Here is a 24,411-nt window from a genome sequence, read left to right on the forward strand (position 1 = left end):
TAGGGCAAGACTGGGGATAAGAGTTTGCCTTTAAGAAATAAGAGATGATCTAAATCAATTTTCCTGAAAGGTTTACCCATTGATGTCTTCGAAATAGGGAAGAGAAAAAAAGACAAACTCCTTCTTTTGCAATATGCTAGTGGACAATGAACTTGAATAGGTCTATTGCTTTCTCTTCAATACTCTGGGCCCACATTTCATCATACTAAAGGTATGATCAGCCCTCTCTTATCCATGTCAATGGATATTTTCCATATAACATAGGGAAAATGAAATATGTTCCTAGATGCAAAATCCCACGTTAATCAAAAGTAGTCATACTCTTTCATCAAATCATTTGTTAGAATCACCTATGGAAAAAAATAACATTTTTGCATCAAATAAAGCTCTGCCCTCTTGTTATTAGAAGTCCTATTGAGCAGTGACACTACCAATTTGGCATTTGCTATTGTTTTAACATGGCTTTACCTATCCCCACTGGAATGTCTAATCTGAGAGGCATGAGTTAGATTTTCAAATGAAAAGTAAAAGATTGCAAATAAAGGTGATTACATTGATGGCATATTCTCTATTTCATTAGGAAATATAAAATACATTCATAAAGGTCTTACTTAGATCAGGGGTACAGATATCAATTGGAAATTACTAGAGTAATAAGTCTTCATGATGCAGTAGTATTTTCCAAATTTAATTTTCATACTGACAATTGGACCACATTTACTGAAATAAGAGTCTGTTAAATTCATCAGTAATGAAACTAAGTTTTAAGACTGAGGGCTGGGAACAGCAACTTTAACTAAATAGCAGACAGATACTGATATATCAAGAGAAGTCATCGTTCAGTCTATCTCTTGAAACTTCTGGGGGCTAACACTTGAAAATTAATGACTTTGCTTTTCTAGATTAAAAACAGGGAAATGAGGTTATAATTTGCCATTTCCACCTTATGTCTGGAATTTCAAATGAGGCATTGTCTTGTACTTCTTTCTTCTGTGTCTATATTTTTCTTTAGGTAAATGTGGTTTTTTTTTTTTTTTTTTTTTTTTTTTTAAAAAAACCCCCCCCCCGCCCCCCCGGCCCTGTCCCACCCACACACCCATTATCCAGTTTATTCAATGGGAATAGTAACTGTTTAGGAAGACAGCTAATTGATTTACAGTACTCTAAAACCAACCCTGAAAACTGGTAATCTCATTCATTTACTATAACTTCAGTGCTGTTATTGACAGAAAAAAAAGTTACCTTAAGGCTCAAGGGAAAGTAACTTATTATATTGTGAATGCAGCATTATTTACTCTCCCATCTATTGGAAGCTAGCAAAATGCATTCTAGATCAATAATACAAACTTTCTAACATTAGCAAAGATTTCCACTCTTCTTACACAGTTAGAATGATATTCATAAGCAAATTACCTAGGGGAGCCTGAGAAACCATGATCCATATCACACAAAGATTCCATGTATTTCATGATCAAAAAGTGCTTTATCTTTGAGAAATATGTCAGGGTTAAAATGGAAATATACAATGTAAAATCACAAGACACTTTCTCAAGTGAAGTACAAAGTGGAAAAGGAGCAAAAAGATGGGAGGCTCTGCTCTCTGAACAGGCCTTATGCAGGTGACGTTTAGGGTGTACTAAATTAAAATTGTTTTAAGAGTTAACAGTGGAATTTTACACCACTATATATATTCTAAAACCTGAGATTGGACATCAAAGCAGTCAACTTTTTTATCACAGCAATTCTGATACTTCCTAAAAACAGAAGACAACTCAATTGAATTAATAACTCCAGGGTCAAAAACATTAACTTTCCCCAATCAACAAGGAGACTGATCACAAACGCATTAGACACTAAGAGTGCTGCAGAATGACTCTCGGCAAACGAGTCATTTTACATAAGCAAAAAGTCACTTGTTTCCTTCCCCTTCTCACCGATCAAGGCCACACTATTTTCAAATGAATATCTACTGAGAGATCAGTTGTGCATTGGACAAAGTACCATAATTGGGTTAAAAATGAAAACAAAATTTACAGTGAAGAATACCTATGTGCATGGCTTACACACTCAAGCTTCTTAATTTCATCCACCTCAAGAGCAAGGTAGACACAAATGAACAGTTACCTTTTAATACCTTGTGTAGAGCACATTCTACCCCCTGTAAAGCCAGTCAAGGTCATATTTAACAAAGCATCCTCAGCAACTATAGTGCCTGAAGTGTGCAGCCATTTACAGACCACTCAATATGAGGGCATTATTATAACCAGCCTCTTTTGCCCACAACCCTGCATTTTCAGATAAGCCAGGAAAATTGTTTTGTTTTTTGAGAAAACTGAAGCTTGAATCTCTTAAAAGACCTGCAATTTATTGCAAAGTGATTGAGAGGTAACAAAGGAAGTAGTAGGTTAATAGGCTGCCTGCACCAAAGCCTCTCAATCATTTTGCAGTAAATAATTATGGAAAGTGACTTGACAAGTAGCCATGTGTGCATCACAGCTACAGTCATTTACACCACCTACATGCCTCCCATAGTAACATAGGGTGTCTGGGTTTTTGGTTTGGTTTTCACTTTGATTTTTTGGTGCCATACAGATTTACATTTTGTACTGTGCAGCATATGCACTGAAAATGTTCTTTGCTGGCTAGAACTGCCATTCTACTTGAATGATAGGTAGGGACAATAGAAACCAGAAGGGAAGAGGAGTATCTTGACACAGATTTTTGCTCTTTTGATTCTGTTCCTGAAGTTTGATTTCTCATGTCTGTAACTGCAGTAGTTTGAGAAACAAACATTCTACCAATTATCTGAAGAGGAATTTTAGTTCCCTACTTCTCAAGAATATGACTGTTTTGAACATGTGATTAGCTGGGATGTTTGCCAAAGCTGAAAAACAGCCCTAAATCACTGTTCATAATAGTGCTTGAAAGACAAAACAAAAAAATTGGTTTCCCATAGTCTGTACAATGCCATTTTCTGACTGGAATTAACAAAGATCATTTCCTTTAATAAGCAATACTTTGAATGAGTTCTAAAAGCTAGCCTGTTACTATCACCTTGTTTAACAAACCACACACCAAGTGTAGTCTCTATGCTTTGCAGATTTCTATTGTCCCTAGTACTGGAATGAGGATCAGTGAATGCTACAATTAATCCACATCCTCCTGTAATCTTCCTGCAGTGAGAAGAGGCCGTGAACCACCCCCTGCAGGAGAAACAAACCTTTGAAATTGGTTAAGACTTAAAAACCCACCACTATGACGTTTACCACTTAATCTTACATAGGCAGGTCAAAATTTTAATATAAATTACTTTTTCCAACACATAGCTTATGCATTCTTTGCTCCTTTTTTTGGAGGATTCTCAAATTGATATCTAAAGATTTACATATGATATACTACTGTTATATGGTCTAATGACTAAGAAAATTTCTCTGGTAACCAAAGCTGATGCCATATATGGTAGTGTTCTTGGCATATACTCTATATGCCTCAGACCACTTCCACATTCTTTCTGTTCAGCTAATTATAGCTTAGTAGCCACTGGTGAAGGATTGTGAAGACCCTGTCATTTCTACAGAGTAGAAAGGGCAAGGCTAGTTACTGCAATTCAGCCAAACAAAAAGAAAAGAAAAAAGAATGAACCAACCCCTTAGAAAGGAGAGGTACTGCACCTTTGCAAAACTGAACTGGCTCACAGCAGCTGAGCAACAGAACCACCACTGAAGCAGGAAAACAAGTTGGTCTCTACAGGAATTATACATGTTTTGAAAATGAAAAAGTTACAGCTATCAACTAAGAGCTGCAACCTTAATTTTCATTGCTGCCTCAGAGTTTGAAACTTAAACAGTTTCTGCAAACCTAATAATGCTTAGTTTCTCAGCTCCTTTACTAAAACTATTTAGGGATTTGTTCTCCGCAGCAAAGAAATAAACACTCAAAACACATAGGTAAATACAGCAGGACATTATTGAAAACAGCTGCCTTGTAGTACAAAATACAGTACAAGTATACAGATGTCATTAAAACATCAAAAATACTATTGCTCCCATACAATTTAGGAAACATTCTTTGCAACGGAGAAACATTTTTTAAAAAAAGAAATGCTTTAAAAAAAATCTGTTTAAAAAGTCTACTGTGGATGATGAGAGTAGAGAAATAGTCTGAAAAGGGCACCAATGTTTGTGGCTCTTCCACTATTTTTTAAAAATCTAAGATGAGATATTCTGAATCAAACCTAATTTTTAAAAAAGCCTAATTTTATATACACAATTATTCCCTCCCTCTCAGCCACTAATTCATGAAAACGACCTTTTTGTATATTACTCATTTCCCAATAAATACAAAAAGATTGTATAGATTGAATACCAAAATAAGATAATAAAAAGGGTATGCAATAAATTAAAAGGCAGCTCAAATAAAGGGCAGGCATGCAGTTAAAAAAAAAATACTAAGATTGTGGAAGTGGGGTTACTTGCCTCCTGGTTGAGAAGGTGTTGCACAAAGTTACCTGAAAACTTTGGAAAGAACATTAGCTCCCATTCAATTCAGTTACCTAGGTTCTGACACTTCTAGGAATACCTTTTGATGGGGTGGGATTAACTTGATTAGTAAAGATCATACTGAAAATCCATTTAAAATATAGAAGAGGCGATCCTTGAAAACCCCAACTTTTATTCTTGAAAGACAGCTGGATAAACTGGCAAAAGGCAGTTTTGTTGAAATTTCAAGATGGTATAAAAATGCTTCCAGGATATAGTCAGCATATTCACGTTCACTTCAGCTCCATTCAGATGGATTTCAGCTTCCAAAGGGCACGCTACTTGAATCACTCATCCATCGTTTGCCAACTTGATTGTGAGGTACTGATACAATGGATCAAGTTCTTAAAAATTTATTTTAAAAGAATAAATGTTGCTGGAATTCTGGACCTGAGGATCTTTAGTGTTTAAACAAATCCACAGATTAAACTGAAGGTAGATGAAGACTTCAGTTTTGGTTATTTCGAACTTTTCTGTGAGGACTTATATTCCATTAAAGCTCAGGCTTGTAGCCACTGTTCCTTTTGTAGATATCTTCAAGTTTTACGGTTTAAAATCCAGCCAACCAGTGGCTGAAACTGCCGAATTAGCCATAATTCACTGGCTCACACGGTGGAGCCACGGGGATCTGGCTCTCATTCATATCTAAGACATGACCTCCATATTTGGAGATCGGGGAAGAACTTTAGTGAGCAGCAACCAATCCACTCAAACAGTTTTCCTTGTGCTTTATGCCTGATTTCTGCTTGTGCCTACCTCAGCAACCCCCAATGTAAAACTGCTTTTATCTTTGAAAAAATTTTGCCGACTTCCAAAATATTATAATAACGGATTCTAGTTCAAGGACTGACACCTGAATCCATCTGCATCCCGGAAAATAATTCTGCAAAGACAAGACATGGACCTTGTTCCAGGTTCCATGCAAAACCATTTAAAAAAAAAATGGATCCGACTTGTTTCTGTATTCCCTGGTGGCTTCTTGAATTCTTATTTTGCCCTGTCTATGATTACTTAAAGTTGCATTCCTTTTCATAAAACTTGTACCCTCAGAACTGGGTAACTGCAAATGCCTCTCTCTTCACAAGAATTCCATGAAGATCTAGATCCAAAACGCTGATTTCAATGGAGGTGAAGGGATAAGACACTATCTTAAGACCAGGTTACCCCAGGTATAATACAAATTCAGCTGTCATCAGTGGGTCTGGGTAACTCAAGAGGTGTTCCTTGGCCAATGTGCAAGGATCTACCCCACCCAGGATTATCCTGATGGATTTAGGAACCTCAGCTGGGAAGCAACAGAAGTTGAGACTTTTGCTCAGGTGAGGAGGCGCTGTCGTCCTCTCTTTGTAGGTTGCTGTCAATTCCTTGGAACTTTACTGCTTTTCTCTAATTGTCCGTGACTGTTCTCTCTTATGGTTATTTCTCTTAATTAACTATATTATTTTAAATTTTGTCTTCTCCTTCTGGGGCCTCCCTTGCTCCCCCTCCACTAGCTCACTGGGATGAACAGGAAGGGGGGCTCTCTAGTGGTGGGGTGGGGAGGCCCGTAGGGGAAGCTAGGCGTTTCAATCCTCATCCACCTCCTCTCCCTCTGACTCGTCTCCGCCGCGTCGCTCATAAAGCTTATCCCTCTGCCGCTCCTGGATCTCTTTCATCTCATCCGCATACCGGCAAAAGGCGCCCCCGAACTTGCCCCAGGCCTTGAAAGGGACGGTAATGGCGTTGCGGTAGGACGGCTTCACCTCGCTCACGCGCAGGAACACTCCGTACTTGTTGCAGCCCACGTCGAAGAAGAAACGCTTAGAGTCCACCGTGATGGATGTGCCTTCCGGGAGCTCCCCGTACAGGCCGCCCCCGGGGCCCCCGGCACCGCCGCCCGGGCCCCCAGCCAGCTCGTCGTCCTCGCCGCCGTAGTCGTCGATGAGCTTGGCCAGCGCGTCGCGGAACTCGATGAGGCCCTGCGCGGGCAACGCAATGGTCTGGCCGCTCTGCAGGCCGCCGGGCCCCGGGCCACCGCCGCCGCGGTTGACCGTCTGGCGGATGCGCAGGAAGCGGCCGCGCTGGTTCTCCTTGAGGTCCAGGTAGTACTTGCGGTTCTCGCGCACCAGAAACTCGCTCTTGAGCGCGCGCCGCGGCCCACCGCCCTCCTCGGCGCCCGCTGCCGCTGCCACCTGCTCGGGGCTGCTGGGGCCCAGCTGCGCGTAGTGTTCGATGAAGTCGCCCAGGTAGTCGCGGAACTCGGCGGCCACCGCCATGGACAGCGTGAGGCGGCTCTTGGAGCCGCCCGCGCCCACCTCGGCGATCTTGAGGAAGCGGCCCTTGGCGTTCTGCTTCACGTCCAGGTAGAAGCGTTTGTTCTGGATGTCCAGCCGCTTCGAGGCCAGCTCCTGCGTCTCCTGCTCGCCGCCGCCGCGAGACGCGGGCTGGAAGCCGCCGGGCCCGCCACCGCCGCCGCGCTCGCTGCCGCTGTCGCCGTCCGCCATCTTCTCGGCCGCCGCCGCGCCCAGGCCGCCGCCCGCCGCCCGCCGCGCTCGCGCCCCCGCCCTCCGCCCTGAGGCTCGTTCTCCGGGGCCCCCCAGCCTCGCGCGCCGGCCCGCTCACGCACTCCCGTTGCTCATCGCCGGCCGCCGCCGCCACCCCCCATCGCCCCCGCGCCCCGCCCCGCCACTTCCGCCGGGCCCGCTTCCGGCGCACGCCTCCGTGACGCCCCCAGCCCCGCCCCCCACGTCCTCGCTGCCGGAAGCGCCGCGCACAGCGGCGGCGGGGCGCAGGGCAGTGACGTCACGCCCCGCGGGGGCCCGGGGTCAGGGCGGGCTAAGCTGGGAAGGAGCTCGGGAAGTTTATGAGGGCAGGAACAGTCTGCGTCCTGTTTGTGGTGGTGGTTTCACAAGTATGTCAAAACTCACTGAAATGTACGCTTCAAATAAGTGCGGTTTATTCTAGGGAAATGGTACAGTTATTATTTTTATAAGCAGGGAGGAATTAAAGGAGGGAGGATATGGGGTCATCTGTACTCAAAACAAAACTAACCTTATAGGATTGCTGGATGATAAGCCGTGAGTGATATTTAGCGTAATACCTGAGTTATAGTGAGTGCTCAATAAATGTGCACTCTTATTTTTAGTTCGTGAAATACCGTACTTAGTGCCTGGAACATGCATGATAACATCGTCACCGTCACAGCAGCATAAGAAAAAATGATGGCCTGAACTAAGCAGTGGTAGTGGGGATGGAGCGCTTAGGAAAGGAGTTAACTTTTAGCAAACACCTATGTAGAGGGACTGACAGCCATTTTACAGGAAGAATACGTGTTTCATGTGTTACGTTGAAGAAACAGGAATGGATTTTATTTTATTTTTTTTTTCAGGAATGGATTTTAAAAGTAAGAAAGTATGTCTTTCGGTGGGAGGAGGTGTGTGCTGAGAGTCACTCTGCCTGGATCTGAATCCCATACTAGCTGTGAAGTCTTGAGCACTTCAGTTAATCTCTTAGTTGCCTCATTTTTAAAATGGGAATAATAGTACCTATTTTGTAGGGCTGCTGTAAGAATTAAATGAGATAATGCACATAAACTGGCACAGAAGAAGCATGCACCGAGGTTTTTTTGGGGGGGCGGCGGTTTTTTTGGCCATGGTTCGGCCACGGTGCAGGGATCGATCCCGGGCCCGCTGAAGTGGAAGCCCAGAGTCCTAACCACTGGACCGCCAGTGAAGTCCCTCCCCAAGTATTTAATCACCCTTTCTCCTGTTTCATAAAAAAGACCCAATCAAACAAAATTATATAATAGCTATCAACCAAACACAGGAGAGTCCAGGGGAAAACATCAAATCTGGGCCTTGACCATTTCAATCCTGGAGAGGATTTGGACATTTCAAATCCCTAGGGAAGGAATGTGATGTCAGGCATCACTTGGCCTTCATAAAAGGTGTCCATGAAGCTCCTTCTCTAATTTCTTGCTAACCAGACCACTTCCCTGCATAGGGGACGCCAACAGTCAGTTCATGGGAAGGACTCTCTACCCTTCTGTTCATTTCTTTTTTTTTTGAATGAGCCTGCCCATCCATTCCTTTGTGAGCCTTTTTTTTTTAATTTATGTATTTTATTTATTTACTTTTGGCTGTGTTGGGTCTTCGTTGCTGCACATAGGCTTTCTCTAGTTGCAGCGAGCAGGGGCTACTCCTTGTTGTGGTGCTCAGGCTTCTCATTGCAGTGGCTTCTCTTGTTGCAGAGCAGGGCTCTAGGCACGTGGGCTTCAGTAGTTGTGGCAGGTGGGCTCATTAGTTGTGGCTTGCGGGCTCTAGAGCTCAGGTTCAGTAGTTGTGGCGCATGGGCTTAGTTGCTCCTTGGCATGTGGGATCTTCCTGGACCAGGGCTCGAACCCGTGTCCCCTGCTTGGCAGGTGGATTCTTAACCATCTCGCCACCAGGGAAGTCCCCCCCTCTGTTCATTTCTTATCAGTTTGGTTTTAATGAGTCCGGTTCTATTTAATGAGTTAAATCTATTGCTTTGTTTCCTTTGAAATTTCATTCTTGGCTTTTAAGCTGAGCATCTTCTCCCTTTTAATCTATTCAACAACCATACTTTTTCAGACTTTTTACAGTTCAATTTTTTTAATACATGTGATTATATCATATATTTCTATTGAATATATGATACTCGATATTTTATGTTTAAGTCTAGTTTATCTAGAATACATTTTGGTGCATAGTATGAGGTAAGGAATCTAAAAAATTTCCTCCCAGTGACCAATTGTCCTAGTACTATTTATTGAATAACCCTTCAAGGACAGATCTCGACAGGTGGAGATGAATGTAGGTTATTTTGGGCAGAGGGAACATGTGTTCCCAGATGGCGAGAAGTCTAGTTTGGCTGGAGCCCAGGGTATGTGAGGATGGGGTGGTGAACAAAAGAGTGGGAGGCAGCTAAACCTGGGCCCGGCGGGGAGACCTTCATTTGGGGACAGGGGACTGGGCTGGAGTCGAGGGCGAGCCCCTGGAGCCGTGTGAACAGGAGCGTGACGCCTCCCCTCTGTGCTTGGATGAGGTGACCACGGCAGAGGACAGCATGGGTGGGCTTGGTCAGGAGGCAAAGACCACATTGCCCACCCAAGCCAGAGGGGACTGGATGCAGCTGGTGGAGCGGCAAGGAGCCAGTGGGGCTTTTTGGGGCACGAGAAGGGTCCAGATTTAAAAACCGAATGTGGGGGGACTTCCCTGGTGGTCCAGTGGTTAAGACTCCGTGCTCCCCATGCAGGGGCCCAGGTTCGATCCCTGGTCAGGGAGCTACATCCTGCTTGCCACAGCTAAGAGCCCGTGCAGCCAAATAAATAAATATTAAAAAAAAAAAAACATTAAAAACCGGACGTGGGGATGTGAGAGAGGAGTGAAGAGTGGTTTCAGAGTGTGTGCTCTGAGTGACTAGAGCCGAGGCCGTTGTTGGAGATGACAGGGGCACTGATGTGAGACTTCAGAGATCCAGATGCTGCAAACCTTAGGTGCTCTTCCCCTCCGTAATTCACAGTAAACAGTACCCAACAGGAAGAGCTGCTCTGATGCATTTTGGGAATATCAGATTCTTCCCCCGGAAATTTATTACTTCTTGGTGGCCTTAAGCACTTGCTGTGACTGCCTTTTGGCAAATCCAGCACGAGTGAGTGTGAATCTTAAGTACTGGCATCTTAAGTTTGAGGAACCAGCTGGGTGCCGGAGGAGGGGTGTCTAAGCAGCTGTGGGACCCAGAGAAGTGGAGTCGAGAAGAGGGGCCTCAGCAGAGACGCAGGTTTGGGAGCCGCCAGCAGACAGCGTGGACTTGACAGCAGCTCCCAGGAGGCTGCATAGAGAAAACAGGGACAGGTGAACAAGTGGGGAGGGAATGAGGCCAGGGGTCGGGTGTCACAGTTCATAGGGAACCTACACAAACACTTCCCACCGTCCTGGAAACGTGCCTAGAATCGCACAGCTCTTAAGGGGTGGAGCAGAGGCTGCAGCTCAGATCTCCAATTCTGAATTCTATCTTTGACGCTGCCACCTTGGGGGGAGCATGGAAGCCATTTGTCACAGTTTGAATGAGGGCAGGAGTATGGGTTGAGGGGCTGCCCCAGTGACAGAGGGGCTGGTAACTGGCAAAGAGAAGCACGAAGCTGCCTTGTTCAGAGATACCTGAGCCAGCTCCGAGGCTGGGGGAGCTTTGAGGGGGACTGGTTGTTGAGTGAGGTCCTGGAGATGGGTAGGGGGTTGGGGGGAGTTGGGGGCTGGCGCTGGGAGGCGAGAAGGCATCCTTTGGCTTGTGATACCAGGGAGAGTGGAGGAGGGGCACAGGAGGTTCTGGTGGAGAGGAGAGCCGTTGGAGCCATTCCTGCGTCTGCTCCAGGGCCCAAGAGTGAGGCCACGTGCTGAGAGGGAGGCCGTGAAGACTTGGGAAGCTTGCACGGGACGAGAGTCCCTGAATAACCCAGGATCCCGCTAAGGCCGGGAAGAAGCACACTTTCTCGAGTCACTTAGAACAGCTTGGAGGCTGGGCAGGAGGCAGCAGATGGGAGCAGGCCTTGCCAGGTCTGGGGAGACCCCTGAGGCAGTGGGGGACAGGGGCCAGTGTCCTCAGATGGCCAGAGCCTTCTGGTTTCAGGCCAGGAGAAGGAGGAAGCGGTCAGACATTGTAGGGCACACGTTTGTTTTCCTGTTATTTTTCCTATTAAGCTTAAAATTGAAACTCAGAACAATTGAAGAATAATCCTGCTCACGCAGATCTCCCAAATGTTAATATCTTACCATATTGGCTTCCTCATCTCTCTGTGTAGTTCTTCTTCCTCCTGAATCATTTGAGAATAAGTCACAGACATGATGCCCCTTTACCCTTCAGCATCTTTTTCCCAAAACAAGGGCATTCTCTTGCCTAACCAGAGCACAGTGATCAAAATCGAGCAATTAACAGAGATCTGATACTCTTCTCTAATCGACAGACTTGAGTTAGATTTTGCCAAATGTCCCAATTATGTCCTTTGTAGCAACAGAAGTTCCCGTTGCATCCAGTGGGCCCTCATCCTTCTTTGCTTTACTCTGGAGCCGCTTCTCCCTCAACCTGTCTGTGTCTTTCCCAGAGCTGACGTACCCGAGGGGGGAAGGGGCATTATTTTGTAGACTGTCTCTCACTTTGGATCCGGAGAAACTTCTTGACTTCAGTCTGAAAACCCGCCCCGCCCTGGCTAGCTCAACTCCCCACGGCAAGCGAAATGCTGCCCGCCACCCAGATGAGCCTTGGTGCCAGAGCAGGGGGGAAGACGAGGTGGTGGAAGGTTCCAGAGTCAGCAAGGAAGGCAGGAGTGGCAGGCGAGACTCGGTGGGGGGTGGGGAGTCAAAGTGTGTTCGTGACCAAACCTGCAGTGGAAACTGCCCGCAAGCCTTCCTGCCGCGCGCTGCTCGGAAGCTGCATGACCCCCTCGCCTGCTCCGTCCTTTCCCATCCAGAAGGAAGCTGGACTTAAGAGAGGAAGGCGGTCTGGTGGCTTAGGAGAAACTGGTATCGAGGGGTGCCATCCCCGAGGGCACTGGCACTGGGATTCCCGGGCCGGGAACCCAGCCCTGCAGATGCATCTCAGCTTGACGCGCCGGGGGCCGGTATCCAGCTGGCGTGCGTTGAAGCCTCCAGTGACATTTTCTTGGGTTTGCTGGAAGCAAGAGTGTTCTTCTTGCACAATCTAAAGAGATTGCCTCATCTGGCCTGGGCAGAAGGCCTGCACCTGCTGTTTATTCTAGGGATTTTTGTCTTCCAAGAGGTAGAAAATCAATTCCTTGCATTGGTGTTGGGGTCCAGGGGGCACAGTTTCTCAGCCTTGGGACTTAACTCAGTAGCCCCACCTCCCTGCCCCCCGCCATAATTCATAGCTCCTCTTGGCCTTAAAAAATAAAATGCTTGGGACACTCGCAGAGGCTGGAGGCGGCTTTAAGCACACCCATCAAGCCCTCTGTACCCGACATTCGCCACCTCCCACGTGACCCCCGATTCCCTGGAAGGGGTACGTGTTCCTTGGAACATTCCAGGCCTCCACTGCTTCAGGCCCGTTTCCCAGCTGTGAAATGTGTGCAGACCCCTCGGTGGGTGCAGGTGGCACACGAGAGCCCCAGACAGCATTGCCCCGCAGGTGTGATTCATGGGTGTGGCTGAGCTTCCTGTGGGCGTTTCCCTCAGGCTCCGTGTTCTGCAGAGACCCAGTGTTGAGTAGAGAGAACATGAACACAAAACCCAGGAGGACTTCTGTCTTTCTTTGGGAGGCATATTTGTTGGACAAGAGAGTTGAAGCCCCAACACAACAATCTTAAAAGGAACGGGATCCCTAGAAATAGGACAGTCGGAAAATGTGTCAGCTGATAATGGATAAGTAGGCCTGAGGAGGCTGTAACTCAGGTCACTAGTGTTTGAACCCACTCACGTCTTAAACAGCAGGGGGCCGGCCTCCATCCCCATGGTCTCTCCTCAGTGACAGGGGGGTGTGAGGGGCCTCCTCCCAGCTGCCCCGGCGGCTCAGTCAGAGCCAGCTGTGCCCACAAAGCCTCTAGTCAGGCCTCTCCTCCCAGCTGCCGTGGTGAACAGGTTTGCCCTTTCCAAGCGCCTTTAGGTCACTTGTGGTCTTTCCATGGAGCTGGACAACAGCCATCTGTTCTGCTTCTTATTTCGTCCAGAAAATCCCAGTGTTCTGTCCCCCGCCTCCTCCTAGGGGTTCTGTTTCAGCTCCCCTGTCCAGCCTTCCAGAAGGCTGTCTGGCTCTGAACCGGGCCCTGCTGGGTTCCTCCGTCTGCCCTTTGTCCAATTAGACAAAGACTGGTGATGCCCAAGTCCATGCTGAGCACAAGCAAGGCCATATGGTCAGGAGATGAAGGTTTCTGAGGCCAGTGGTAATGATGATGACCTGAACTGAATCTGCAGCTTTTAAAGAACCTTTACCTGGTAGAAGTTAGGAACATGGTCTGGGGAAGATGAGAACAAGCCCTATGGGACTGGATTAGAATTGGAGGTATCAACATGAGCTGGTGGTTTCATTACACAGACTTGTGTGTGTGTACATGCACACACACACAGGCAAATAAACACAGAAACACACACATACACACACATGTAGATGCAGAAATATATACACACACTCAGACATATAGGTATGGGTGTATGTATTTATACACATACATTTCCTAGAAACAATGACACCCCAGTAGCAATGAACACACCTAGCACCCAGACCTTGGTTTCTTAATACCATTCACTACTATAAGGAACCAGAGCTCCTTGGAGAAATGGCTGGTTTCAGGGCTGGAGGACAGAAAGCACAAGCTGAGCCTGGAATATCTTGTGTCAGAAAGTAAGTAAATGCTCAAAAAATAAGGGGAAAAAAAAAATAAGGGGAACATGTCAAAAGGACGCCCCTGTTGGCCAAATCTGAGATAATTTAAGCATCAAATAAAGAATGATAGTAACAGACTATAAGCCACTGAATAAAATAAGGTTCCATGTATACATGCTGATATAAATGAGTAATTGAGGGAAAGGAAAGCTCTTCTTTTTCTTTAATATTTATCTCTTTTTATTTCATTGCGCTGGGTCTTCGTTGCGGCTGGTGGGCTCCTTAGTTGTGGCATGCAAACTCCTAGTTGCAGCATGCATGTGGGATCTAGTTCCCTGACCAGGGATCAAACCCGGGCCCCCTGCATTGGAAGCGTGCAGTCTTAACCGTGGCGCCACCAGGGAATTCCCAAGAAAAGCTCTTCTTTTCAGTAGAAAGCAAAGTGACAAGTATAGAAGAAATGGTGGAATCTGACAAGCATCAATAGCAATTATCACAGTAATAATTGATTCCGGCAAGAATCATCAATGGATATTAAAAACGGTGAAAATTTGCTGGGTAAACTGAATATTGACCTAGTCTCAAAGAATCTCACTGTAAGTACGTGTTAATTACAAAAAGAAAAACAGTGACTCTGCAGTGGAGAAACCTGGCAGCCACCACCCTAAGCCGAGTGATCGCGGGTAACATCACCAGGAATGGGACAAATCGACCTCAGGTGTCGTATGATCACAGAGAGGGACACAGGTCACCTCTGTAGTATTCCTACCAAAAATGCAGAACCTGCATCTAGTGTTGAGAAAACAGCCGACAAACCTACACTGAAGGAACATCCACAGAATCACAGACAACTAACTTCAAGAATGCCAATGCCATGAAAGACGACGACTGCAGAACCGCTTCAGATTAAGGGAGAAGGAAGAGATGTGACGGCCACGTGATTTCTTCGCCATAAAGAACATTATTGGTGAGATCTGAATAAGGTCTGTAGGTCAGAAAATAATGTGGTGTTAATTTCCTGATTTTGACAATTGTACTTGTGGTTGTGTAAGAGGTTATCCTTGTTTTTAGGAAATACACCCTGAAATATTTAGAATTAAAACAGACATCATGGCTGCAATTTACACTCAAAGGATTCCGAAAAAGACGCACCTGTACAGAGAGCAACAAAGCAGATGTGGGAAAACTTTAGCAGTTGGAGGATGGGTGAAGGGTATACAGGAGTTCTTTGTGCTAGCCTTGCAGCTTTTCTATAAGTCTGAAATTATGTCCCCCAAAGTTAAAAATACATCTTCAAGTTGTCAAAATGTTTTAAAAATCATCCAAAGTAAATTGTGTTGGCCCTCCTTGTCCCATTGTACCCTTTTCATATTCACTGCCTACTTCAGCATGCAGTCCTCTGGGACTGGTCACTTGCCCATTTAGAATCTACGTGAAGGTTTTCGAAGCCTTTCTGGGCAGCAGGGAGTCCTCGCTAGGCTGAAACACACAGCTCGCGGGGTATTCTCACAGCTCCTACATGCTCTGCCCTGTGGTCAGTTATTTCCCAAGTCTTATTTTACTGCTGGTCTGCAAACTCCTTAAGGGCAGGGACTGTGTCTTATCTTTGCGTCTCCTTTACAGTGAATACTCAGTAAATATCTAATGGAATTAAGTTGAAAGGAAGTATGCATCTTTGACTCTCCGTGTCTTTGACCATTTGGTAGATCATGAAAATAGCACACAGTGAGCAATTACAATTGAGTTACAACTGGGCATCCTGGTGATGTTACTGTGTTTTCCCTCCTATTAGAAACTGTGTTCTTTTTTTTTTTTTTTTTTTTTGCAGTACGCGGGCCTCTCACTGTTGGGGCCTCTCCCGTTGCGGAGCACAGGCTCCAGATGCGCAGGCCCAGCGGCCATGGCTCACGGGCCCAGCCGCTCTGCGGCATGTGGGGTCCTCCCGGACTGGGGCACGAACCCGCGTCCCCTGCATCGGCAGGTGGACTCTCAACCACTGCGCCACCAGGGAAGCCCTAGAAAATGTGTTCTTTTAAAAAATGTCTTTATTGTAGAAAATTTGGAAAATACAGAAAAGCAAAAGTAGGAATGTAAATGATTCAGAGATGGCAGCATCAGCTCTTCCCTGATGAAGAGCTACCCACTACCCGAAGATATCAGTGTCTGTCCTTTCGAGCGTTTCCTATGCAAAATTTTAAATGCGAACTTACACATAGGTGTGTGTATATACATATATTCATATTATGCATACTGATGTCTGACAATAAGTTTTTGTTTTTGTTTTTATTGGCCATACCACACGGCATGTGGGAATCTAGTTCCCTGACCAGGGATTGAACCTGCGCCCCCTGCATTCGAAGTGTGACGTCTTAACCACTGGACCGCCAGGGAAGTCCTGACATTAAGTTTTTATTTTATGCACAGAATTAGATTGATCAAAATCTTTGGTTACCATGTATTTTTATTATTAGTCCATGCGTCACAGCTCTCTTTTATCATTCATTCATCAATTCATTCAATAATAATATTGTAATAAAACTCAAGAATTAGAACACTGACAATAATTGAAATCTACCCTATGTATTCCTCCCAGGGTTTATCCCCCCACCTCTCAGAGGTGACTGAAATCCTAAAGTATAAAAAAATACATTGTTTATTTTTATTTTTTTAACTTTATAAAAAGGGAATTATACTGTAAGTTGTATAAGTCAGGGTTCTCAAGATAAACAGAACCAAAAGGATATATATATATATATCCCTAAAAACAAGGGGGGTAGGGGTGCCAAGCCTCCCATAGTTGAAAATCCAAGTATAATTTAGTCTGCCCTCTGTATCCGCACGTTCAACAAATCACAGACAGTGTAGTACTGTAGTATTTACTATTGACAAAAATCTGTGTATAAGTGGACCCATGTTGTTCAAGAGCCAGTTATATATATACATGGAGAGAGAGAGAGAGATTTTAAGGAATTGGCTCACGCTACCGTGAGGCCAGCAAGTCTGAAATCTGTAGGGCAGGCAGCGGGCTGGAGAGCCAGGGAAGAGCTTGAGTCCAGAGGTCATCTGGAGGCAGAATTCCCCCTTCCTCAAGGGAATCCAGTCTTTTTTCTTAAGGCCTTCAACTGATTGGATGAGGCCCACCCACATTATGGATGGTAATCTGCATTATTCAAAGTTGACTGATCTAAACGTTAATCTCACCTAAATAATACCATCACAGCATTTAGACCGGTATTTGAGCAAATATCGGGTACTGTGCCCTGGCCAAGTTGGCACATAAATTAGCCATCACATAAATAGCCTCCTGGACTTGATCTTTTTCACTCCACATTATGTTATGAAGATTCCCACACTTTTTTGGGTTTGCTTGTTTAGCTGGAGTTGATTCACGTTCACTGCTGTATAATATTCCATCGCGGGGAAATGCCCTCACCCTGTTCCATCTTCTGCTGGTGGGCATCAGGGTCATGGCTGCTGTCACAAACAGCCTAGGGGACCCTCTGGCACTTGTTTTCTGGGGTAGAGGTGCAGGGCTTTGTCTTGGGTATATACCCAGGTGCGATTTCCTGAGCTGTGAGGCACGTGAATGTCCAAGTTCATAAGGAAAAGCCAGATGGTTTTCCCGAGTTGTTACACTGGTTTCACTCTCCTCGGCCGTGTTTAAGAGGCCTCTGATTCACAGCCTCTCCAGACCTTGGCATTGTCAGATTCTTCATTTTTGTCATGAAATGGATGAAAAACTCTTCTTTTTTGCTGCCTTGGTTTATGTTTCCCTGATTAACAAGGCCGGGCATCTCTGTGTGTGCTTCTTGGCTGTAGGCGTTTCCTCATTGGTGAAATGCCTATTCGTGGCTTTTGTCCGTGCTTCTATTGGGCTAGTAGTTCTGTATATGTTTTTAACACAGTTATTTGTGCTCCTGCCCTGCTTACCTCCCACTGCCACCCCTTTGGGGTCCCAGTGGTCCCTCACGCCTTGCCCTTGAGTGTTGAGGGACTCTGAGCCCTCACTGCTTTCCAACAGGTCATGTCCTCACCACAGCCCTCGACCTTCTGTCTCCTTTGGGTTCTCTCACTCGCTCTCCATACGGGCAGCTCTAGCTGGCCATCTTGCCTGCATCCTGGACTCCATGTGGCTGAGACCGGCCCCGGCCCCGGCTGTCCCCACTGTTGGAGTCTCAGCCACACCATCTGCCTCCAAGTCACCGGCTCTAGCTGAAATTACCCTGCAACGGAACCCGACACTGAGAGTCAGAGCCATGGGTCAGCGTCTTGACTATGCTTCTGTTTCCAAAGTCTGGATCCTCCTGTTTTCAGAGTACAAAAGGGTAAACTTCAGGTCCAGGGAGGGGGTTATAACTCTCTCTCTCTTTCCAAACAATTCGTGTTTTCCTGCCTGCCTAGTGGGTTAAGCAATGAGACATCCCCTTTCTCGTCCTCGGATTGAGTTGCTTCTTTGTTTAACACAAGCTTTAGTTCAGGAGATAGAAATACTTATAAAGTATCATTTAGTAAAACTTTCCTGAAATATTAAAGGAAGTTTAAAACGAAAAAAATGTCCTACATAATCCTACCAATTCCCTCCGTTTTCATTCTTCTGGTTCCCTTCTAGTTTCTATCCACATGCGTATCTATTTTTATGTTGTAATTACTGTGTGTAGTTATATATAGTATATTGAAAATGAAATAGTTTCTCCTCCCCCCCCCCCGCACTCTACATTACTTTTACATGGCTTGAACATGTCTCCATATTTTTATTGTTATCTTAGTGATCACCAATTTAGATGAACCGGTAGAATTAAGTGTCCTGTGACGGGGGCTCTAGGTTGTTTCCAGTTTCGTGTTTGTTATAAGCAATGCTCCTATGAGTAGTTATTTTTACTTGGGAAATCTGCAGGGCTGGCCCACTGGGTCAGAGGTGACGCTCGGACGTCTGCGTTTCCAAATCGGTTTCCTCCACCTAGGTGGCTCACAGTGTAGATTTCCGAAGCTGCTTCCCCACAATTTGTTTTATCGTTTTCCTCCAAATATGGATTTTAAGAGACTGGAAAGTGGGGGAACTAAGATCCCGCAAGCTGCACAGTGCGGCCAAAAATAATAAATAATAAAAATGCTCAAAGGACTTGAAGAATAGATGTTTCTCCAAAGAAAAAAAATATATAAATGGCCAATAAGCACATGAAAAGATGCTCAAAATGACTAATCATTAGGGAAATGCAAAACAAAGCCACAAAGAGATACCACTTCACACTCATTAGGATGGTTATTACAAAAAAAAAGGAAGGAAAATAAGTGTTGGCAGAATGTGGAGAAATTGGAACCCTGTTCTTTGATGGTGGGAATGTAAAATGGTGCAGCCCTTGTGGAAAACAATCTGGTAGTTCCTCAAAAAACTAAACCATAGGGCTTCCCTGGTGGCACAGTGGTTGAGAGTCAGCCTGCTGATGCAGGGGACACAGGTTCATGCCCCGGTCCGGGAAGATCCCACATGCCGCGGAGCGGCTGGGCCTGTGAGCCATGGCCGCTGAGCCTGCGCGTCCGGAGCCTGTGCTCCGCAACGGGAGAGGCCACAACAGTGAGAGACCCGCGTACCGCAAAAAACAAAAACAAAAACTAAACCATAGAGTTACCATATGACCCAACAATTCCACTCCTAGGTATATCCCCAAAAGAATTGAACACAAGGTCATGCAGAGATATTTGCACACCTATGTTCATAGCATCATTATTCACAATAGCCAAGAGGTAGAACCAACCCAAGTGTCCATCGACAGATGAATGGATAAACAAAATGTGGTATATACACACAATGGGATATTATTCAGCCTTAAAAAAGAAAGGAAATTTTGCTGTATTCTACAACGTGGATGAAATGTGAAGATATTATACTGAGTGAAATAAGCCAGTTACGAGTATAAGTAAGGACAAATACTGAGTGTTTCCACTTACATGGGGTCCCTAGAGAAGTCAAACTCATAGAGATGAAAAGTAGTATGGTGGGTGCCAAGGGCTGGGGGAGGAAGGGTGGGGAATTAGTGTTTAATGGGTAGAGTTTCAGTTTGGTAAGATGAAAAAGTTCTAGAGATGAATGGTGGTGATGGCTCACAACAACGTGAGTGTACGTAACGCCACTGAACTGTGCACTTAAAAATGATCGAAATGGGGCTTCCCTGGTGGCGCAGTGGTTGAGAGTCCGCCTGCCGATGCAGGGGACACGGGTTCGTGCCCCGGTCTGGGAGGATCCCACGTGCCGCGGAGCGGCTGGGCCCGTGAGCCATGGTCGCTGAGCCTGCGCGTCCGGAGCCTGTGCTCCGCAACGGGAGAGGCCACAACAGTGAGAGGCCTGCGTACCGCAAAAAAAAAAAAAAGAAGAAGAAAAATGATCGAAATGGTAAATTTTATGTTATTTGTATTTTACCATAGTTAAAAAATATTTTATAAAAAGAGGAAAAAGAAAGAGAGAGAAGAGCCCATGAGCTGTGCTGGTGAGACCACGTGTATGTGTTGGTTGGACAGAGCCCCGAGGCCACATTTTCAATGGTTTAGTGACAGGTAAACCCTTGAAGAAGCTTGATGAGGCTGGAGAAGGGCCTAGAACTTTGGAGGAGCTAGGTTAGGAGTTTTGGTCCAAATTTGGAGCTGGGTAGGGGTGGGAGGGTGGAGAGGATGACCGGCCAAGGCAGTCCCAGACGTGAAAGGACAAACAGAACGGGGCTTCTGTGTTGGGTGAGGTGTGCATTAGCCCAAGAAAGGCTGATTTCAGCTTAGTAGGAAGGAAGACTTCTCACAGTCTTGAGCTCTGAGTCATGAGAGAGTTGCTTTGTGGCACAATGACCCGCCTGATGTGGTCTAAATAGGACCCGGTGACCAGCTGAAAGTCCCACCCCACCAGAGAGTAACGCCCTGCCAACCACGAATACCTCTGCGGGGCCTGCCAGACGAGACGCACTCCAGTCCCTGCAGCGCTCTTGTTCAGCAGTGCTAGGATTCCTTTAGTGATCCCAGGGCCTCGGCACCTCTCACAGGCTGAACTACAGCCAAGCAGCTGTTTTCACCAGGCCCTGTGTTTGTTTTTTTCTGACATCAACCAATTCTCCAACACCAGGTGGGTGTCAAAGGATTCAATTCATTTCTCACATTCACCTCCCGAGTGAGCACAGACCCCACAGGGGGAGGGCCCAGTCCCACAAGGATGCCCACACCCTGAAAGCAGTTGGTACAGGCTGCCCACACTTCTGCCCAGCTGACTACAAATTCAGGGGCTCCTACGACCCTTTCTTTCATGTTCCACACATGGCTAGAATGACTCACAGAACTAGGAAAGCACTATACTTGCAGTTGTAAAGGAAATAAATGAACAGTCGTATGAAGAAGAACAAAGGCAGGTTTGGATCCTCTGGGTGGGGCGGCAGAGTGCACCACCCTCCCAGCACGCGGGAGCGTTCACCCACCCGGAAGCTGGCACGTCACTGTCCAAGAGCGCTACGGACATTTCATTACGTGGGCCTCAGTGATGAAGCCACTGCCACAGACGGAACTCCAGCTCCAGCCCCCGTGCCCCCGGGTGGGAGCTGATGGTTCCGGGTCTTTCTGGTGACCAGCCCTCCATCCTGAGGCGAAGTGAATAACAAGAGACACTCCCACCACTCAGGCAATTCCAAGGGTCTTAGGAGCTCCAGGCTGGGACAGAAAGTATACACCAAGTACATATTTCTATGTTACACCATGGGTTCAGATCCACTGAGAGCACCTGGTGGAAAGTGCATTGAGGCAGGCCGGTGGTCTCAGAGGGGTGGCTCATCTCCCTTCCTGTCTCCCCAGGGTCCGCAGGCAGACAGATCCCCATTTCCCTCAGTTGAGAAATGAGGGCATTCACTTTAAGGTTAGTTGTGAAGATCAAATGAGGTGTGTGTCAGAGTGCTTTAGAAATGTCAGAACTAGTGTCTGAGTCTGCCTTTGGGCCATTTCTGCACTTGTGCTCAAATACTGAGATTGGGCTTAATGGCAGATGTGGAAATCATTCATTCATCCCACCAGAGCCTTTGGTGAGAATCATTCATTCATCCCACCAGAGCCTTTGGTGAGAATCATTCTTTCATCCCATGTGGTCTCCCACTGAGCCTGGCCTTCTGTTAGGTTATGAATACACGCCCACCACCTGCTGAGTGTGGCCTTCTGGAAGGGTCCTCAACTTTAAGAAGGGGAGTTCAGAGGGGGCAGACCACCTCCAGATGTCTGGGAGTTTTTCTTCGGGTGGAGATGCCACCAGGGTATTTGCATAAGAGCTCCCCAGCCCGGGCCAGAGCTGCACTGTAGAATCCAGTGAGGGTTGAGCAGAAAGGCGAGAAACCGGGCAGTCGGCAGAGCGCCCGCGCCTCCTGGTGGCCGCCGGCTGCACCTCGCTCCTTCCCGGACAGGATCTGCGGCCCGGCAGCCTGGCTCTGGGTTCCCTGGTCCATTCACTGGTTGCTCTTGAATGGCTTGCGAGTGTCTGCGGGCCTCCAGAACTCTCGGGCTGTACTGTGCGCCACCAGCCACAGGGCTCTGAGCACTTGCAGCGGGGCGAGTCCAAAGTGAGGTGTGCAGCCAGTGGCAAACACACCCTGGGTGTCAAAGACAGTACCCCCAGAAGTAAAATGTGATGTTGATAATTTTATATTGGATGCCTGTTGAAATAATATTTTCAATAAGTTATGTTAAATAAAATATGATTTAAATGTATTGTGGCTGTTAGAAAGCTTAAAATTCCATATGTGGGGTGAATCCCATTTCTTTAGGTTGGATAGTGCCGTTCTAGACCCTTGGTTCCCAGGCTTTGGGATTTCACGGGTGAGCAAAAGCCCGCCCCCCCCCCCCGCCCCGCCCCAGGTCTGACCACCAGTTTGATACTTTGCTAAGTGACGGTGTTTTAAAAAGTACTACCACCGCCATTCCCGTGAGGATGGGCGTTCTGTTATCAGAGATGCAGGATGCCACGGTCAGAGTAGAGAGCCCGCTGAACTGCCCACTCATGGCGCATTGATTCGTTTTCTCATTGAGTGGGGAGAGCTCTGTCAGGCCCAGAGTGCAGGGCGGCTCTCCGAGGGGCCTCTCTTGTGAATGCGCACACGGTCTTGCCCTCTCCCTTCTCGGCGTCCACGCCTTCTGCAACCCGATACTTGCAGGAGCCCTGCGAGGCGCGGGGACCGGGAAAGGTGAGGAGGCAGAGGACTGCCCAGCCTTGGTCTGTGGGTGTCACCTGGTCCTTAGAGCCACGACCACTGTGCGAAGCTGAGCGAGACCCGGGCAGCTGCAATCAATCCCGAGAAGAAAGGGCAGGCTCAGTCCCTAGACCTGGCCCTTGGAATCCCATCACTGTCCCCTGATCCCTGCTGCCCACCCTGCTCTGCTCAGGGACGGAGAGAAATATGCTAGGGAAGGCCACATTCCAGGCCCACATCCATAGGCTCATTGGCGTAGTTCCTTGTCAAGGGTGTGATTTGGGCTCAAAATATTTTTTTTCTTACTGCAACATAAAATACGTTCAGAGCATAAACTTCAGAAGATAGAGTTGACTAAAAGGAGATAGACACACAATGACATCATACAAAAGATAGCACCGTTAGCAGTAAGATCTCTCCTGTCCTGCCCCCTCTAATACACACCCATATATTTTTCAAAACTGTAATTAGGGACTTCCCTGGTGTCACAGTGGTTAAGAATCCGCCTGCCAGTGCAGGGGACACGGGTTCGAGCCCTGGTCTGAGAAGATCCCACATTCCACGCAGCAACTAAGCCCGTGCGTCACAACTACTGAGCCCACGTGCCACAACTACTGAAGCCTGCATGTCTAGAGCCTGTGCTCCACAACAAGAGAAGCCACTGCAATGAGAAGCCTGCACACAAAAACGAAGAGTAGCCCCTGGCTGCAACTAGAGAAAGCCCGCACGCAACAACGAAGACCCAACGCAGCCAAAAATAAATAAAATTTTAAGATAAAACAAAAATAAAAATAAAAAAATTAATCAGCAATCATATTAGGTACAATTGTATTTTTTTTAAAAAAGGGGAAGAAGGGACTTTCCTGGCAGTTCACTGGTTAAGACTTCATGCTTCCATTGCAGGTGGTGCGGGTTCAATCCCCGGTTGGGGAACTAAGATCCCACATGCCTCACGGTACGTCCAAAAAAAAAAAAAAAAAAAGGGCAAAATACTTGAATAAACATTTCTCCAGAGAAGAAACACGAATGGCCAATGAGCACATGAAAAGTTGCCCAATGTCATCAGTCATCAGGGAAATGCAAATCAAAACCTCAATGAGATACCACTTCACACTCTTTATGACGGTTATTTTAAAAAAATCCTTGCCAACCTTCTGTTATTTTCTATTTTTTGGTGTGTTTTTTTTTTTTTTTTTTTTTTTTTTGCGGTACGCGGGCCTCTCACTGTTGTGGCCTCTCCCGTTGCGGAGCACAGGCTCCGGACGCGCAGGCTCAGCGGCCATGGCTCACGGGCCCAGCCGCTCCGCAGCATGTGGGATCTTCCCGGACCGGGGCACGAACCCGTGTCC

The 24,411-nt window shown here is 46.6% G+C and overlaps 1 protein-coding gene across 1 annotated transcript; it reads right to left on the reverse strand.

Annotated features, from left to right (window-relative positions):
- Positions 1–469: 469 nt before the first annotated feature.
- Positions 470–7,140, reverse strand: PURB (purine rich element binding protein B). Its single transcript, XM_027124045.1, has one exon. It carries the CDS (start codon positions 7,019–7,021, stop codon positions 6,104–6,106), a length of 918 nt encoding a protein of 305 aa, XP_026979846.1. The 5' UTR covers positions 7,022–7,140; the 3' UTR covers positions 470–6,103.
- Between the last annotated feature and the right edge of the window lie 17,271 nt (positions 7,141–24,411).

Source organism: Aethalodelphis obliquidens, unplaced genomic scaffold, assembly GCF_003676395.1.
Source record: "Aethalodelphis obliquidens isolate GAN/ISIS:26980383/991018 unplaced genomic scaffold, ASM367639v1 scaffold27, whole genome shotgun sequence".
NCBI classification, from domain to species: domain Eukaryota; kingdom Metazoa; phylum Chordata; class Mammalia; order Artiodactyla; family Delphinidae; genus Aethalodelphis; species Aethalodelphis obliquidens.

Excerpts from the sequence above, each read along its gene's own strand:
- PURB (XM_027124045.1), bottom strand. The coding sequence starts at position 7,021 with ATGGCGGACGGCGACAGCGGCAGCGAGCGCGGCGGCGGTGGCGGGCCC.